Raw genomic sequence first — 19,115 nt, forward strand, 5'->3', positions numbered from 1 at the left:
TTCACGAAACGCGATGTGAAATTGCACAACACGTATATGTTTGTTTCTTCCGACGGGTAATTAATAATAACATTCTTTTTACCGCATTAAAACTCCTGGAACTTTACTTAGGATACAATCATTCTCGTGACCACACTGCACGTTTCCCAATCTTCAACGTAATTAAATACATTAGTGGACGGAATCCATGATGTAATCAGTTTTTATTTTCACAACTTTTGCATGAAAGCATGCACTGCGTAAGTAAACCTTTGCGTTAATCAATTCTTAAAGGGGCGGATCGTGTATCAGCTTTATGTAAAAGCAAATTGACGAACTTTATCAAAATTTCGATGGAAAACAAAGGGTGAACACCATGTAAGCACTCAATGCAAACAAGAACTAATCCGAAACCTGGATTGAGAACTGCCCCTTTAAACCAAATATGCACTCCATAGACCCCATGGTTGTTGAAAGGCATAATCTTTAAAGGGGCAGGTTTTTATCAGCTTTATGTCTGAGCAAATTGATTGACTGTACACAACTTTCAAAGGAGAACAAAGGACTAAAATCACATACACAGTCAAGGTCAACAACCACCAATGCGAGAACCAGGAATTGAAGGCTGCCCCTTTAAAATGCGCGGCAAATTTACCGAGGGTACGTGGGTGTCGTGCGCGCTATCAAAAAGACGGGAGGCGGTTACCATTGGTTACTACACGTGACGTATTTTGACAGCAAAATGCAGAACACGCACCAGTAGCAACAACTGGAACTCCCTGATAGAGCTTTGATTCCGCCGTAAAATAGGATTGAGACTTAATTCCCGATGTTCTTATTCACGCCACCTTTCCCAGGTCTGCAAACTAATGATCAGACGAATTGAGACAATTACCGGGTAAATCAGTTTCTTCGCCGTTTTCTTATTGAAGTTTATCCTGCTATTTAAGATCTCTTTTAAAAAGTGACTTCCTTTCTCGATAAATTATCGATCCGAAGCAATCCAATTTCTCGATTATTTAAGATATTTCTTTAGGGTACCAATAAAGTCTTTCAAATGTATATTAATAGAAAGAGATGTATTAAATATGGAGAGAGAGAGAGAGGAGAGAGAGAGAGAGAGAGAGAGAGAGAGAGGGGGGGTGAAGAAAAAAGTGGGGGTAATACCTTGGGGCCTGTACATAACGTTTAAAGATATAATCAAACTCGTGTTCGCCTCGCTCGTTTCAAATGCACTGACAGGGGCGCCATAATAACATGTTGAGCTTTTTATCAATGAATCGAAGTTGACGAAGTTCAACTGACACTATTATACATTCTTACAACAGCAGTATCTAACCATGGTCGTAAAATGCGATCCTAATGTTCACTATTCAATGCAGGTTCTCATCTGTGAGTAGTATATTGTAAACATTTGTCAGCTCGCAACGTCAAGGCCACAGTTGCCTGGAATTGCCAGTGTAGTATACACAGAAAGTTCTCTTTGTGTATACTGCACTGGTAATTCCAGGCACCTGTGGTCAAGGCTAGATATTCTCTAACGGTTATACAGTGGTCAGAAAGTGTTAAGGGTCTTGATGGTTGACGAATTCTGAAATTTGTAGAACTTTATAATATTGTTGTTTTTGTTATCTTCAGCACCTTGTCTTCGTCATCAGTATCACCACCACTACCATCATCATCATCATAATAATCATCACCGTTTTCGTCAATGATTCTTGAAAAACGTACGTGCAACAATTGAACACATGTCGAACGGGTGTCCTTGGCACACGTATTGATAGCCAATATAGTAATGACGATTTCAGCTCGTGTGAAAAATTCCCCGATGCCTCTGACCTATGTTGAATACCAAGTCCACCAGGAAACTGGAACTGGTACACCCGGCGATAATTTTGAAAGAATGGTTGAAATACGTATACGTGGGGGCCATTTATAAGGATAACCATCTACCGCAACTTCACCACTGCAAAAATAAATTCTCAACAACATGACACGTTTTGATTCGTGACCGCCATCCGTATCGTGACCTATTGGAATCTGCCAAGGCTCGACTGCGAGGGTAGCCGAAAGTTCGCAATTCGACTGACCTGTACTTTTACGAAAATCAGGAAAATACGATGTGACTGGTCGCTAACAAGTTGGTTGATTTTTCGCGGAAAGTTGCTCTTTTTAAATGGAGCCGTGAACAACAACAACAACAACATCAACAACAACAACATACACGCTGGAATTTTGAACAGGGAAAGATGCCATGGATTAGATGCAGTAACGTTAAATGGTGTTTGTCAAATTAAGTTGGCCAATGTCGACAAATCGCGTGAGACGTTGAAAGAACGGCAGAAAAACTCCACGGTCGTGTTCTGTACATGTAGCGCTGTAAATTGGACGATAAACGAGGAACGGTGAATTGGCGGGATTTAGTTTGTTAACGCTCGGCTGTTAGGGAACCCTTCACCGCGCACTGCCAGTGAACCTAATGATTTTTCAGGCAACAATCACCTCGCATTTCCTAATGGAGTCAAAATACACCTGAAGCGCGAATAATTGCGACTGAATCTGCATGAGCGGTGGCCAACAACTCTACCTACAGAGGTATCCGTTACTGCAGTGTATATGTATTATCGACCTGTCTTCGAGGGTTTTCTTGCCATCAGACCGACAAAGCGCTACTCACTCCTACACCAATGCCCTTCGTCGCTCGTTTTCCCTATATAAAACTTGCTAAATGCAAATTTAAGGTTGATGAATTGTCCCAATACAGACCATAATCTGAAACGAATGACTTCAGTGCTGCCAAATAGAATATCTAATAACGAAATATAGCTGCCGAGACCAACGCTCGTGAACTAACTCGCCGCGATTCTCCACGCTTCCGTACTTGTACACGCTCTGGAATGAAAGCACCGATGAAATACAAGCTGCATAAATGCGTGGGTGGAGCTGTGGAATAGGGTATTGAGACCTCGCTCACAGCTCGTCATTATTCATCAAATTGCTGCCACTCACTCATAAATCACTGCGCTTTCTGGCAAACTTCTTTGGTTTATTTAACGGTCAGACCATAGTTACGAACTCTCTACGGGTGTGATACGACACTGTGCAAAAGTCAAAGATGATGATGATGATGATGATGATGATGATGATGATGATGATGGTGGTGGTGGTGGTAATGAATATGATGATGATGATGATGATGATGATGATGATGATGATGATGACGACGACGACGAATCCGGCAACGACGATGAGGACGATAATGATGGCAGTATTAATATTCATTTTGAAATGTAAGCCTTGGCGATTCTCCTTGTCTTCCCTTCGGCGAGCGGCTAATACAAGACTCCGACAGCAGCTGTAGTGATGGAGACGGGTCCTGAAAGGCCGATTCCTTCATCTGTAATTTTTCTTTTTCTAGATTGAATGCTTTGACGGGAAACCTAATGCCTCGAAATAATTGCAGGAGCAATGCATCTAACTCAGTAATGGTTTCAATACTGCGATAACTGATTCCACACATACGATTGCTACCACGGTCACGTGTCGCGCATATTTCATACTGCCCTCTCGACATAACATCTGAATTCCCCCGCGGAGAGAAAGGGAAAAAAATCGAAGATTGGACATTAAACTTTAATCTTCTATCGTTTGTAGGGCGAGTATAGGAGAATTCGAATCCCGGTTGTTGGAAGTGTCGTGCCGTAGCTAGCGAGTAAACCAGGCTATATTTTGTCATCGTCGGCGAAGCTAATTCGACAGTACGTAACGTTAACTTTTACGTCTGCGGATCATTAATGATGTTACGAGCGTCTCCGTTTTCCGTTTGACGTCAAGACATTCAAAGGAACGCTATGTACACCAATCGCCGATTCTATGGACGAGTGGGGTCGGTCCCTTGAATGGAGCGATAACTGACTGCGTGAGGTGATTCTTTGAGCAGCATGACGCTGCGACAGATATCGAAGTGGGCAAACAGAATGCCCAAAGTTAAAAATGCGTCACGATTATCATATTTTAGAGCCCATGCGGAGCTGCCGTAACAAACTTCGAGACCATATCGACAGCAACAATATGGACTAAGTCCCCTCCTCCTCCTCATTCCCGCCCCAACCGCACCGTAGACAGCAGTTCGTAGACTTTCCTCTTCAGATTTGACCTGATGATGAATAAAGTCAGTCCACCAGCCTCGGTAAAAAAGACCGATCTTTCTTTTATATTTTGCATTTCATCGAAGATGCAAACGCATGGCCGTATAGCGGTTCGCAAGACCGTACCGGCGGTGCCCTCTCCCTTCGTGTTACATAAATATTTGTTTACGGCTTGTCCTCGAGCCGGGCCGTGAAAAACGACTTTGAGTGTTAAATGTCCTCCATCGACGATAAAACCCGACGGTTTGATTTCATTTCTCGCATGCCTCCGCGGACGCTAACGACCGCAACAGCTTGGTAACAGTCAAAGGAGGTCACGGCACGGTGACGCGCAACATGAGCACAAGTATTTAAATTGACAATAGCTGAAACTGTCAATAAAATAAATGTTTTAACTATTTTTGTTCCAGAAAAAAAGATACTTTCTTCTCTTGCTCTCAAAATTATGTGGAAATATTAGCCCTGTATGCTTTGCAGTCACAGTATATTGTACACCTTATGCAATTATTGTTGATAATATATATATATATATATATATATATATATATATATATATATATATATATATATAATGTGTGTATATTCATATATTTATATATACACACCAAAGTATATAGATGTAATATATCATCTGCATATATATATATATATATATATATATAATATATCTATATAATATATATATATATGTCTGATGATTGCAGGATGCATGAAACTCAAGTAAAAGATTATTGCTTTGTATATCAAGTAATTTGTATTTTATATATATATATATATATATATATATATATATATATATATATATATATATATATATATATATATATATATATATATAGTGTTGTGGGTGTACCACACATGAGATAGTTAAAGTGGAACACTTAACTTTGATCAAACAATCATTATTTCACACATTGTCTCGTGGGCGTTAAAGGATCTGAGAGCTATAATACAACCTTTGATATTTAGTTTATGTAGCATGCGTAAAGTGGGTCGTAAATGTGCGGAATCTACTCTGCAACGAATACTTGCAAATTACTAATTTTGTAACAGAGAGAGAGAGAGAGAGAGAGAGAGAGAGAGAGAGAGAATATTGACATCGAGATTGCCGCTATCAATAGACAGAAGTCTGATTACGACTGCTATTTATATCTAAACGAGACAGAGGCGGGCAGCTTTAAGTAATGGATCACGGACGATGATAAAAAGTCCTTGTGAAATCTTTCGCCGGCATAAGAGGGATAAATTGAAGTAGCCACTCTTACCGAGCGGTGAAAAGAATACAAAAAAATATCCCACATGTTACATTCACCAAAAGCTAGAGTTAACACCTTCAGGCAGTGTTTTCCCTGTCTTTTGTAACTCTGCACCTCCAGCCCTGTGTTCCGATAAAATTGAAACAATCTCCAGGCCAGGCGATAGTGTATCGGTTTCCAACCCCATCACGATCTGCAACTGAGCTTGGCGATTGCCTGCCGCGTTTTTAAATGAATGCCATGTCGGAATGCCTGTGTGAGAGTTGGGAAAAGGTCGAACTGGGTAATGCCGAATATGACTCGAGTTAGTGGCCCGAGCACCGCAGAATGGGAAAAGCGGACGCACACATATGGGGCAGTGCTATACATAGGTACGGCGTGATCACAAGTGGTGACGATAGCGTCACAGCTCTCGGCACGTTTGTCTATCACATCTGATGAACAAGCAAAATGTGCAGACGACAGGCATGATATAGTCTTTCACATTGTACATCTGGGTTTCCGTTGTTGGGCGCATTTTTATTTCATTTTCACACACTCAGAGCGCTTCTTTTCTTTATTTCACAGCGGCTTACGCACACACCTGCCGACAGGGCTGAAAACCAATTAACGTTTTTTCTTGTGTAGACGGTGATCTCTCAGGGGGAAAGCAGATCTCTCTCAGCAGATGAATATTGTAAATACCAAAAACTGGTGGACTTTGTATTGACATAATGGCCGACATGCTGCCGGTAGCCCGATCGCGCGTCCTGAACTTAAATCAGAGGGATGACGTCACTTCATTTAATAGGCATCTAGTAGAACGGTATCTCACAGATTATGTCTTTGTACCAAAATTAATTACCGAAGGCTGCTAGTCTATTTTCTTCCGGTTGCTTTGGGTGTGTGCTTTAGAATTTTCGTCGGTACTCAGCCTTCCTGAAGGTGAGATAGTCGTCAACACAAGAATCGGCATTTCAACGTGAGACAAAACTGCACACCGATATGCGATCACCGTGGGGGAAATATCGGTTATATTTATACACGTGAAACGTACACCGCCCTGCTCAACAATGTATAGCAATATGCCCGAAGGTTGGCGATTCTGTAAAACTGAAGTAAGCAAGCTCGTAAAGTGTGTGGCCTTTGTCATTTTCGGTAGTTGTAAGGAATTGGGGACAGCATAGCCCATGCTTGAAGCTCTCAGGTCTAAACTGTACTTTTTCGAGGCTGGGTTTCCTCTATAGCATCTGTCTGTCTAAAACAGGTTTAAGTTCCTGTTTGATCCAAGAAGGGCTCCTAAACTTATGAAAGGTAAAATGTGAACATACTGGACAGACTTGAACTTGTGGAGACCAGCAAACCCCCTCCCTGTCGTAAGGGTGACATTGCCGCTTTGCCGTTCCGCGCTCTGTATTCACTCGTTCAACACAATTATGATAGAGAGACACCATTGACTTTGTACTCGAAATCGCTTAGCTATTCTAGGGCGAAACAGGGGCTTAATCTCCGGTCACTTGGGACGTGGGAATTGTTACTGGACTGCAAACGTTAAAACAAACATCTTTGCCCGGCATAATACCCACACCACCCCGAGGTGGTCGGTGGAGCTCGACTGTTAAACAAGAACGATTACCTATCGGAAGTGTTGTCACGGCGACAGTGTGACCATACTGGTCAATAGCACGAGAAAGATCCTGTCATGACGTCACTCTGACGACACAATAAAGAATTGTAACGCTGTTGCGAAATTCCCGTACGATAAATTTATCGGTCGGTCAATTCGGAAGTGAGATATACGGAAACAGCCCTAAATCCCGGGATTGTTTTTTTCTTAAAGTCATCCTTGGGCGATGAACAAGATACGGTGGGAAGCCATCCAATTCTGAGGTCAAGGGTCAAAATTTGCACCTCCGCCGGCGAAACACTCAACTCGCTTTATGCAAGCGCGTATACATAATCCATTCTAGCTTCGCGAATAATACCCCGTTTGCTCGGGCGAGGCTAAAGCTAGACTGATAGATTAAGACGGTGTATGGGTCTCCGCCAGCTAGGGGTTGAGTTAACAGGGACCCATAAACGACGGAATCTTTCGGCCTAAGCGTATTTTTTGTCAACATGCGCGGGACTTCTTGAAGGGCTTCTCAACTCATACATCCAAAATAGAAGAGTTTAAGCAGTTAATTAAAAGTGGATCGCACTACTGCGACAGACCGGCTTCCCAGGAGACGCGTGCATAGTATTCGCTGGCTTTTGCTGACTCTACTTGTGTGCTGAAGCGAGAAGACGTGCCGTAGTGAAAGAACTTTTAATCAAAGAGGATGGGGAGGAGAAAAGAATGGGACGGAATTCTTTGGGTCCGTGTGTACAGAGTGAAGAGCCAACAATACACCTCGGAGTCGGATTTCAAACCTTTATGCAGGAGTGTACACTAAATGGACAAAAAACATGATTCCTAGATGGGGGCAGACACGATGATATATTTGAAATCAGGTCTGGACAGCCATTCAGATCTGGAAGTTAAAAGACACACTGGGGGAAAGCGTCTGCCTTTTCATTCTTGAAACAAGGCCCACCGTCTCTGCCTCCTTCGACAACATTGCATAGGGTAGGTTGAATACACAACACTGTTAGGCCTACTGCGGTTCTGTGCCAACGGCAAAAAGTTAAAAGTTCAAGTAGCAGTATGTAGGTATCCGTGCGTCTCGATGTGGGACGTACAATAGCTTCGTCCTTCATAACAGAACTTACGCGATCTATTCCAGTGATAAAACGCCTCATTAATGTGGCCTAAACTTTACGACTCTAACTTTGGATATTGTAGCCTACACCTGATTAACAGTAACCCATCCCGTGCCCTCGGATCATCATTTTATATGTATATATATATATATATATATATATATATATATATTATATATATATATATATATATATATATATATATATATATATATATATATAACACACACATAAATATGTACATACCAGAGAGAGAGAGAGAGAGAGGAGAGAGAGAGAGAGAGAGAGAGAGAGAGAGGCCCTAAATATCAGTCTTTACAACGAATTAATTGCCTTTACAAGAACCCCGTTGACTGACGATAAACAAACATATCTTAAAACACACATAATCTCTCCAATAAATCCACACGTTGGGCGTACCCTTCACCTTCTCGATAATGGAACACGCCCGCGTGTATAAAAACACTATCGATTTTTGCTACTCCTGGGTAAATATTTTTGTTTCTTAAATGGCTTGCTAATGTGTCGTGAAGGAGACACGCTTTTGTGGCTCCTTGACGGGCCGCTGAAAGTTGGAGGACAGCTTTGTTGGCGTCCTAACTCAAATATTGCTTGCGAAGTTTTCCAGTTGTTCGATTAGAGTGGAGTGGACCGCGTGGCTTTTGGTCTTCTATCGATATGACAAAATGACAGCCCTCTCGGTTCTCGCGAACCCAGCTTTGATATTCTGCATTTCACCGAAAAAGAAAAAGGTCTAAATCGGTGATTGTGCTTTGCAGTTACTGTAAAAAAGGCACAAAGCTTTTTGTGACTTTACAATTCGACTTCGCTTCAGTTCTACGAGAAGTCCATTTCTTTGATGCCAATGCCCCCTTTCACAAGACAATTGCTGTTACTCTTGATATTTCCATCACCTTGTACAATCATGAAACAGGCACACTTTCTTATTCTTGTCTGTAACTTTCAAGTAACTTGCAATGCAAAGCATTACGCTCACACGTACACAAATACGAGTACGATCCCCGCCCATAAGTTACTAAACTTCAAACTTCCAACTTGGCTTCGGATATAAAAGTTTAAGAACCGACAGACGGTTAAAAAGCGAGATGTCAAATAGTATGCCAGTCAAGAAATGCTCTATTTACAGGAGAGTAGACACAGGTATTAATCACGGTTGGGAAAACTTCCATAGAAGTGACGTCATGCAGTAGACATCCACAGACGTGAATACGTGTATCTTTGACATGGAAACTTTAGACCGACTTCAACTTTTCTCTGGGAGTTTGCGTTTGCTTTATTTTCACCTCAAAAAAGATTAAAGCGAGACATACGCATCCATTTAAATTAACCCCGACAGAAGCCCGGCGCTACGGCCACTCCCCCTTCTGCCGTCTGTTGGTAGCTCAGGTGGAATCCACACGCATAAAAGCTGAGGATTTTTTCCTCCCATTCCAAGATTCTTGCGTCCTGGCTATGGGAATCAATATCTATCGACACCCGCGGAGTAATTCCTTGATGTATCTGGTTTAGATGAGCTAATTATAAAAAGACGAATTACATTTTCCCCTGTGTGTAAGTTAGCACACGGGAACGCATAGCTGGGCCGGGTAATAGCACCGACTCAGCGCTCGGTTATGTCATCGGCCAAATTGAAAGCAAACTTTTACCAGATGCAATCGGGGCTATATTATAAATAGACATGCGCCTATGCTGGGTCAGGAATGCAATCGGCCAACTCGAATTATAAACAACTTTTCAAATCAATTTTACCAACGGTGGTGACATTTTGGCTTCTGCGTGAACTGTGAGTACTTCTTGAATCGTGACAGCAATATACGAGGGATAAACTAACTACTGGTATTCGGGACCTCATTGATTGTACACACACACACTCGTTCAGAAATTATCATTGACGCGCTAAGTCACTGATCGTTAAGAAATTTGCAAGTCTAGCGCCAAAGTCAGTTTTTGTCGCCTTTATAAAATATACCACAGTCAATTTTTTTTCTGAGTTTTGCCAAAATTTTGATGAAAAACTTTAGCCGATGAAATGTGATATGCCTTTGGTACAAAATTATGAAAAAACTGAGAGAAAAGTTCATAAAAATTGGTAAAATGTTGCTCTAAAATTTTGGTGGGAAAGCAGTCAAAGGGTTAATGCCAGTGATGTCACAGCGTGTAACAGTTACGACATGACGCGGCATGAAAGCTGTAGTCTACTTCACTAGAATGTAATTTTGTCAATTTTTATCGTGACTTACACACGTCACCCTTATAAATCCCGGCACCTTAAACACGATTTTGCCACCTACGTGAATCATGATAAAAGTCTCAGGCCGTCGACCATACTTTCAACATGGCGGATTTCTAACAAAAGAGAAGTTTTGGGTTAAACAGGAATTTCATACTAGAAATGCCTAAAGAGAGATGAAAAGATACATGAGTTTAGCTGGTTTCACAAACAAACAGAACTTTTTGCCATGAAAACTATTGGATTTTGGTTAACTGTATTTATCAGATCTCTATCTCAAACTCTAGCTGCGGCGCGGCAAGAAGTGGATTTTTACCCACAATGCATTTCGATATCATGCAGTTTGAAATATATCAGTTTGAAATCTGAGAAGTGTTCCGACGCGAAAATGACGATGATCACTCCATCTTTTTAATGCATGTGCCAAACTCCAACAATTTTCTTTAGCGCATATCTAATATCAAGGAGAGAATATCTTTCTTTTTTCCTACAGAGGTCCACACTGCTTAGTGCCCTGTGCGGTTATACAAAGCGCTATGATGGGATGAGTTTGTCGCAGACACATGGAAAAAAATGCCATTTTCTAACCCCCCCTTCCTTTTGCATTCTAAGAATACAACCATTTCAGGTGCATACTGAACGGGCACAGCATTGTCGAAGATAACGTTTGCCGACAATTACATCGTACCAACGGGTAGCTAACCACAAGACCTAGAGGTCTCATAAAGTTGCTTTTGATTGGTCCATTTGGTTCATTGCAAGTTGTGATTGGTCAATTTCTTCCACTGCAAGTTAACTTCTGCGTTATATCAATTAGAAAGTGTGTTCAACAGATGCATACATTTTTTTACATCAAATGAGAAATTGTTGGGTGATTAAGCTCGAATATGTCTCTAACTTCTCTGATTTTACGGTACGACTCACCTGTTCCTTGAGGTTTACAAGCGGAGTTTGGTAGTAAGTCGGGTGATATCGCTGGCGTTGACTTCTGTCTGTGTGAACGTCGCCGAGGAATAGCTCATTTCGCACAGTCACTGTGCGAGATTTCGGCTGAAAGGTCTTGTGAACCTCAACCCTGACGAGTTGCAGTTCGTGCATGGCAAATGAGAGCGCCTCAAGGCAGTCCTTGTCCTCGTACCAGCTGAAAAGGTGATACCTCACGTGGGTGAGCCACCTCTGGTGCTGGGAGATGTACCCCGGGCAGGTGGCGTTGACCTTGGTGATGAGGTACTCGGTGATGTCGCTCCGGTGCGACGTGATGAGGACCCTGTCCAGCTCGTAGTCGGCCTTCGTAGCCCCGCGGATTATCCAGGACGTGTCCCCAATCTGGATGGTGCCGCGCAGTTTGAGAGAGTACGCGGGGATGGTACAGTGGTTGTCCGTGTAGTAGAACTGATAGGCGGTGAACGTACCGTCCGTGTGGAACTTGTATTTCCGCGTCACGAACTCAGGCCCCGGCCTGACTTCGCACCTGGGGGCAATGATAAAAAAAAAATGACGTCACTATCATGCAAATTATTGAACTCTGGAAAAAATCGATATTCTCATATGTCATATTCGCTGTATGTAATATGATAAGCGTGACACCACATATGATGATCCGACGCGATCAATTAGACAATAAAATATGATATATAAATCATAATCAAACTAATCCAATACGATATCATAGAAGGACGATTGTGAAAAAACTGCTGTAAACTGTAGAAAAGTGAATTCTTTGTTGGAAACGATTTGAACACTAATATGACGTCACTGAAAAGGGGGAAATAAGCTGCAGAAGTCTTCATTTAAAGTAAACATTCCGATTAACAAAGCAGGTGGTTGGGAACCGTGCGTTATCTAGATTTAAGTTTCACTCTTATGAAGGTTAAAATTTAATATCTGTCGGCTCATCCAACAGACGATCTTGACAGAAACGCGATACGTCGGTTCGGGTTACCCTCTCTGGGTAACGCAATATTGGGTGCAAATCACGCTATGCAAACACGGTCACCGTTTACAACTTCCCTGCTTCGAAGAGAGAGACGCTTCCCCAAGTCACGTGACGTCGGCTGCCGCATCCTTCGGGAAGTTGGCGACAGCGACTTTGTGAAATCTTCAATCAGTAAGACGGCTTTCTCTTGAATGAAGGTGTCTCTTGTGTAGAAAAAGGCAGGGGTCTGAAAATTCGTCATCTAGGTTTTGTGGGTATCATTCGATATTTCATCACCGGGCGCACAGGATCAGGCCAGATTGTTTTAATGGCCACCAAGCGATGTAAAAATAATGAGATTTTACTCGAAGCCGTTGAATCAAAACAAGTGAGGGAAGCAAATGACGATTTCTGTCAAAATTCGCCTGACATTATTATAAGATATCGCCAGGCTGTGATTTGTGCATGCTGAGTAGAGAGACTCGCAACACACACTACTGTTCAATTGATGATTTCACTAAATTCAAAGGGCTTTACGGATAAAGGCATTCTGAGCGAATGAATTAACACTTCCAACAGATCAGTCATTTTTGACTGAAGACTCAACGGATGGCTTCTGTGGCTGGCGGGATTAGATGCACCGCCAGCTTCTTACACGTGCGAATTGCTACAAATTATTCATCACTGAACGGGTCAAAGGTGAAACTTGCTCCTATATATTCGCCATTTCTGATATCCCGCTGGGGCACGTTCGTAGCATCTTATAGTAGCTGTGGGGCGTGTCTGTGGAAAGCCTTCCCGAATTCATAGCTTCCTCACTCGGATTTTGGCATAAACCGAGATTTTGTTTTAAATCACGGAGCGCTAAGCTGACAAGGCCCGGAAACTATTCGGCGGGTATTAACACTAACGAATGAGTCATACACCTATAGGATTCCTTCCCTCCGAAATGTTTGACAACGACGCCGGACTCCCCATCTCCTGGCCTGGAAATGCCAACTGTCTTAAAAGACGGACGCGTGCCCAGCGGCAAGGTTTTGTCTCCTTAGCCCGAGTCTGAAGATCAAAAAATATATATACTTTATTGATTTGTGCTTTTGTTTGCTGTGGAAACAGTCCCTCGGGGCATCAATTCCATTTTAGTCCAGTGCCCAGAGAAATCCGTGAATCCCTGTACACAAAAATACGAAGCTGAAAAAACAAACAGCAGTCCCGCGTCTGAATGTAATGGGGGGTTGGAGCAGCTTTTGGTTGCTATTTTTTACCCTTTTTGGTAAAATTAACTTAGCCATTAACTGCAACTTTGATAATTTTTCATTAATTTACCAAATAATACGGGTTCATTTTTTTTAATTCTCCTCCCTGATTAAATATTAAAAATACCCATTCAAAGATTTAGCCTACAGAAACAACACATTGTGTGTTACATGCAATTTTATTGTTGGCAAATGAACTGATACCGACCGGCGATTGCCAAGATGTTGAGACTGTGCACCATGGCATGATATTTGGAGTGGAAATATTTTCTACACCGAAACAAAAATGACAGCAGTACATCAAAATGTTACAGCTGACGGAGACTTCCTAGCTGGTTTAGAGCGACAATACGGTTCATCGACACCGCCGATGCAACTGGGTCGATATGTAAGTCGTTCGGACAGATCAAGCACAAGTGGTGAGTAAGCTTATGGGTTAAGATAGTATGCACTCCGATAGTGAAAGACTTAAACTTTTGCTAAAACTTTCCCCAGGACTCTTTTCATCATTCTCATTCAAAATCAAGAATAAAAATGTACAAATTTTGGTACTACAGAAACAAATAACCCAAGATTTACCGATATTTGAAATTCAAAATGGCCGCTATCCCAGCGTTAACTGTCAGGAGAAGAATAAAATTTTCGAAAAACTAAGACGGTTAAAACTTTTCTTACACCAAGAGCTTTAAGGTAATATGCACCTCGGAAGTGAAAGACTTAAACTTTCCTCAGTGAAACTTTCAACCATTCTCTTACCAAAGCAAGAATTAAATCAGGGGTCACCGTGCAAACTTTGGTAGGCCTACTAGAGAGACAAATAACTTGCGATTTCTCGATATTTGAAATTCAAAATGGCCGCCATCCCTGTGTTAACTCTATGGGAAAAAATAAAATTTTCGATTTTCGAAAAACTAAGACAGTGAAAACTTTTCTTTTGCCAAGAGCTTCAAAATGAGCCCCCACAAGTGGTAGGTCAGAAGAAAATTGATAAAATTTGAAGGCCCGAATATCTGTCCCCGAGGTGCGTTCTACCTTAAAATGAGCCCCCAGAAAAGAATTGTAAAAGTTTGAGAGCGCCCAATATCTCTTCCTGAGGCGCATTCTACCTTAAAATCAAATGTGAGTTACTTTCTTCAACTTGAAGAAACTCCTTGGTATGCTGGTGTTGACTTGCGAATCGCGATTCTGACACATAGTCACAAAATCGCTCACAATAATCGACAAAGACTAACATCTGGCAGTGTTATGGGAGAGAATTGGCCATTTTGATTTCTATTTCTTGGAGATGAAAACTTCGGTATTGTTTTGGTTATATATTTTTAATGGAGGGAAAGTGTACAGTGTTAGAATCATACACCAGTTCCCCTCGGACTTGCTTTTAAAGCCTCTGGGATGCGGGTATACACAGAAGACTCGGATCGATATAAGCTGTACACAGATGCTTTAGCAACGTGGCCGAGTCGCTTCAGTTAGCTTTTTACTATCGATGACGTGATGACGATCGCATGGAGCACAGAAGGAACTGTCCATGGACGTATCCATTGCGTCCCTGAGAAGTGCAACGGCAAAGTAGACCTGGAGCGGGAATGTACTCGGATTCGTCATGACTTTACAAATCGTTTTCGATTGTCATTTACCAGCTAGAGAGTAAATCGCAGTATCTTCACTACACTAGGGACACTCTCTCTCTCTCTCTCTCTCTCTCTCTCTCTCTCTCTCTCTCTCTCTCTCTCTCTCTCTCTCTCTCTCTCTCTCCCTCCCAGTGCAATAATATGACTTGGCCGTGTTGTACAGTCGATGTGAAAGGCGGGGACCACAAAGTCAAATCCCGAACACTACATTGTCTTCAATGAACAGAACTGATCTGACATGCTTTACGTTCTTTGCACAAGCTTTCTTTACTGTACAGCTTACACTCTGAGAAATCCAAATACCCAACACTATGAGCCTTACTTAGCGCACCGGTAACCCCGCGAAATGACTCACGGCAAAAAATAATATTTTCAGTAATTTTTTTTCATCCGTGTCGTTGTTTACACAGGCCGATGCAATCGAAAAAGATACCCCGAGGACATGCGGCCGGCATGTCAGAACTTCATCGACGAAAGAACCCTTCCACTATGAAACAAAAAAGGTGCTTCCGCATGGCTAGTTTTTCCCAATGAAGTTAGTTTATCGATGCGTGCGTCTATGAAAAACAAACACAGAACTTTGTCCTACAATGGAAAATGTCACATTGGTATCCACCAACTGTGACGAGAGTGTGGGGGAAAACGATTTCCTAGTTTATCCACGATCGCGTCATAACTTGATTTGTTGCCGCGCTTAATATGATACTGTTGCCCTCTCTAACCATCCAGGCTAATAGCATCATCATCATCATTATTGATATTAGATCGCTATCCCCATCTTCATTTTCAACACCATCGTTAAGGTGGTATGCGCCTCGAAAGTGAAAGAGTTAAACTTTTGCTCGAACTTTCCTGAAAGAAACTTTCAACAATTCTCTTACCTAATCAACAATAAAAATCGGGGGTCACCGTGCAGAGTTTGGAACTAGCGAAACAAGTTAGGCCAAAGTAAGTAAATTCTTTGTTTTGCGTTCACTCTAAATGGGAAAAGGTACGCGTCTAAGCGGCTGAAAAACACACACAAGAAAATTAACACAATGTAATTTGATTGGAGCAAATGAAAAATTGTAACAAAATATTAGTTCAGAAAAGCTAATGGGGCCATGTCCTAAAATTTTCGATTCAAATACACTGTGTGTGTTTTTTATGAAAACCTTAAAAACCTAAGCGGGTTGGGACGCAAAACAAAGAATTTAATTACTTTGGCCTTACCCAACATTTTACGATATTTGAAATTCACAATGGTCGCTATCTCTGTGTTAAGTCTATGGGGGCAAAATCAAATATTGGATTTTCGAAAAACTAACACGGTAAAGGTTTTTCTTTCTCCAAGAGATTTAAAATGAGCCCCAACAAGTGGTAGAACAGGTGAGAATTGTCGAAATTTGAGAGTCCGAATATCTGTCCCCGAGGCGGGTTCTATACATTAATATGGTCGCCATAACCGTCTGGCGCTGGACGTGACCTTGACTACGCATCGCTTGGAGATTAGTCTTCTGCATCGAATTCATTTGTGTTGATTATCCAAGCTATTACACATATCTTCTCTTTGTCAAAGTGCAATTTCTCGGACCCCCTCCCCCGTTCTGCTCGAAAATGATATTTTTTCGGAAAAAGGTGGAATCCCGATAATTTCAAGAATAAGAACCCTAAGGACCCAATGTAAACGGGGAAGATTCTTGTTGAGTGCATTATATATATATATATATATATATATATATAGATATATATATATATATATATATATATATATACACATACATACATATACGTATGATCTATCTTATCTTTACATCTATCTCTAAATATTTGTGTAACTCTGTTACCCATCGAAAACGTATGGTTTCATGGTGACACCGATGATGTCTCCATTGAGGGGTATCGCTGAGGGATAATAGCTTAGGAACAGGTGATGGAGACGCTGAAGATACTTCGAGTTCAAAGGTCAGGCACTGTTTAACTCAATGCCACTTAAGAATCAATCCTGGTTCCAGCGAAGACAATAAACGATGCCTGTATACTCACTGAGTTCGTGGCACTTGCATAAATATAAAGAAGAGCAAGAAACAGATCCCGAACACTGGGTACGACCCTGCCTCGGGATAAAAGTTAAGATTCAAAACAAAGTGACGACAGAGAGTTTTTGAAACAACGAGCAGAGATGTGCGTATCAGTTTTGGCGCGATTTGAACATCCACAACAAAATGACTAGCCTCGAACGCGGTAAATACAGTCGCCTTTGGCATCAAGGCGAGGGTAAAAAATCCAATCCACACTCTCATACGCCCCGACGCAAAGCTTACAAAGGACGTTCCTATTACCGGTATAAAGTATTTACTTTGCGCTCAGCAGCGTTAATAATTTGAATCTCGCATTGAGGGCCTTCCTGCTGTTTTTCGTGAAATGATATTGTGGTCATTTGTAACGTTCTTTCGCAAGTGTAGTCGCCTTTTGAACTGCGTCCTCGTTCCCCCTGCGCGATTCGCCCTGGTCCGACTGCATAAGCTGCAGCTGTTTGTCAACGCGTCCTGTGTTATTTTTCCGAGTGGCATTTTCTTTTTTTGCCCGGCTTGCGAGGTCATTGTTCGTCACCGCTATCAGATCAGCTAGGTCGGTTGTTGCCGCGTAGCGATCTGCGATGGCAGTCAGAGTCTTTACGGGGCTGCTCAAAGTGTGGCAAGATATCTGATCTAAACTTAGCCTCGCCTCGCTATAATAAAAAAAACTGAAAATATTTTCACGGAGGGGAAACATCACAAGTCAGGCTGAATGGCAACTGTTTCTGTTTTGTAAGAGCACATATTTTTATAATCTGGCCTTCTTACTTTCTTTGTATATTTAAGAAAGCGACAGCTTTGTATGCAATGGTGTGTTTTCACTTGACGGGTAAAAAGTCTATAGCCTGGAGATAGTGCTCTATTTGACTGCTGAGAGAACGTGCATTCGCTTCCTTGGCGATAGCAATTGCGCAGCGAGTCTCGGAGTTACAGTGGCAACTACCCGTCGTGTTTCGTACAGGGACGCAACGTCGATTACTTAGGGACGGACCATTAGATCTTGGGAGGGGGGTGGTCAAAAACAGAAAAAAAAAATTTCAGAGCAGAAAGTTAGGAAAAAAAAAATCTTCAAACTAGTTTGCAAAATAAAAAAAAAATAAATAAGAAGACAAAGGCGTAAAAAAAAGTCTTTAAAATTTTGAATTTTTTTAGATTTTACCGACAGAAAGCAACTTTCTGTATTTTTTAGTACATCCTCCCGGCACATTTTTAATTTTAATTTATACATTTAGAGTGACTGTATCCCTTATACTGGAAGTTGTGATTATCTTATCTTTTCAGGACTTTTGTATTCTGATCACTTGAAAATTATGAAATTATAGAACCTGTTTTCTACTTGTTTCCTGCGTACAAACCAAGCAGGTACACTAGGTAAAACATTGAAACTATGGTATGGTTGTCAGACAGAAAGTTGTATTTGCCTTTTAAGATCAAGGTAAACAGATGCAGGCCACATCAGTTTCATTTTTTTCACAGCATTTTATTGCAATGATGAATGCAAGAATGGGTGAACAAGTAGAAACACGTCAATAATGATAATACAACATATCAAGTCATTATGTATTATTTTGCTTTTAAAAAGGCATTTTCAATTCTTTTTTCTCAAAAAACAGCCTTAAAAAACAACAGCAACACATGTTTTAACATTCAACAATACAAATTTAACTATATTATTTAGCTTATTTTAGCTTCTCAGCTTGTCAAAATCAATTGTAAATCATGAGATATGCATGATGTTTGGTGGGGTGCATGTAGCCATTTCACCACGCAGTAGAAAGGGAAGCCAGGAAACCAAAGTAGTCAATTTTCAAAACTATAGGAAGCTACTGAGGAGCAAGAAGACCATGTTTCAGAGGAAGATGTGTAATCCGAAAAAATGCTCCCAAAGTGCCACCAAATAA

At 41.4% G+C, this 19,115-nt stretch overlaps 1 protein-coding gene across 1 annotated transcript in view; it reads right to left on the reverse strand.

The window, feature by feature from the left end:
* Positions 1 to 19,115, reverse strand: part of LOC139148118 (protein APCDD1-like) — a 29,660-nt gene that overhangs the window by 6,807 nt on the left and 3,738 nt on the right. Inside the window, exon 4 of the mRNA XM_070719419.1 lies at positions 11,280 to 11,826. Coding sequence (XP_070575520.1) covers positions 11,280 to 11,826 — 547 coding nt within the window. The remainder of the gene's footprint in view (positions 1 to 11,279; positions 11,827 to 19,115) is intronic.

Source organism: Ptychodera flava, chromosome 13 (genome assembly GCF_041260155.1).
Source record: "Ptychodera flava strain L36383 chromosome 13, AS_Pfla_20210202, whole genome shotgun sequence".
Lineage (NCBI taxonomy): Eukaryota > Metazoa > Hemichordata > Enteropneusta > Ptychoderidae > Ptychodera > Ptychodera flava.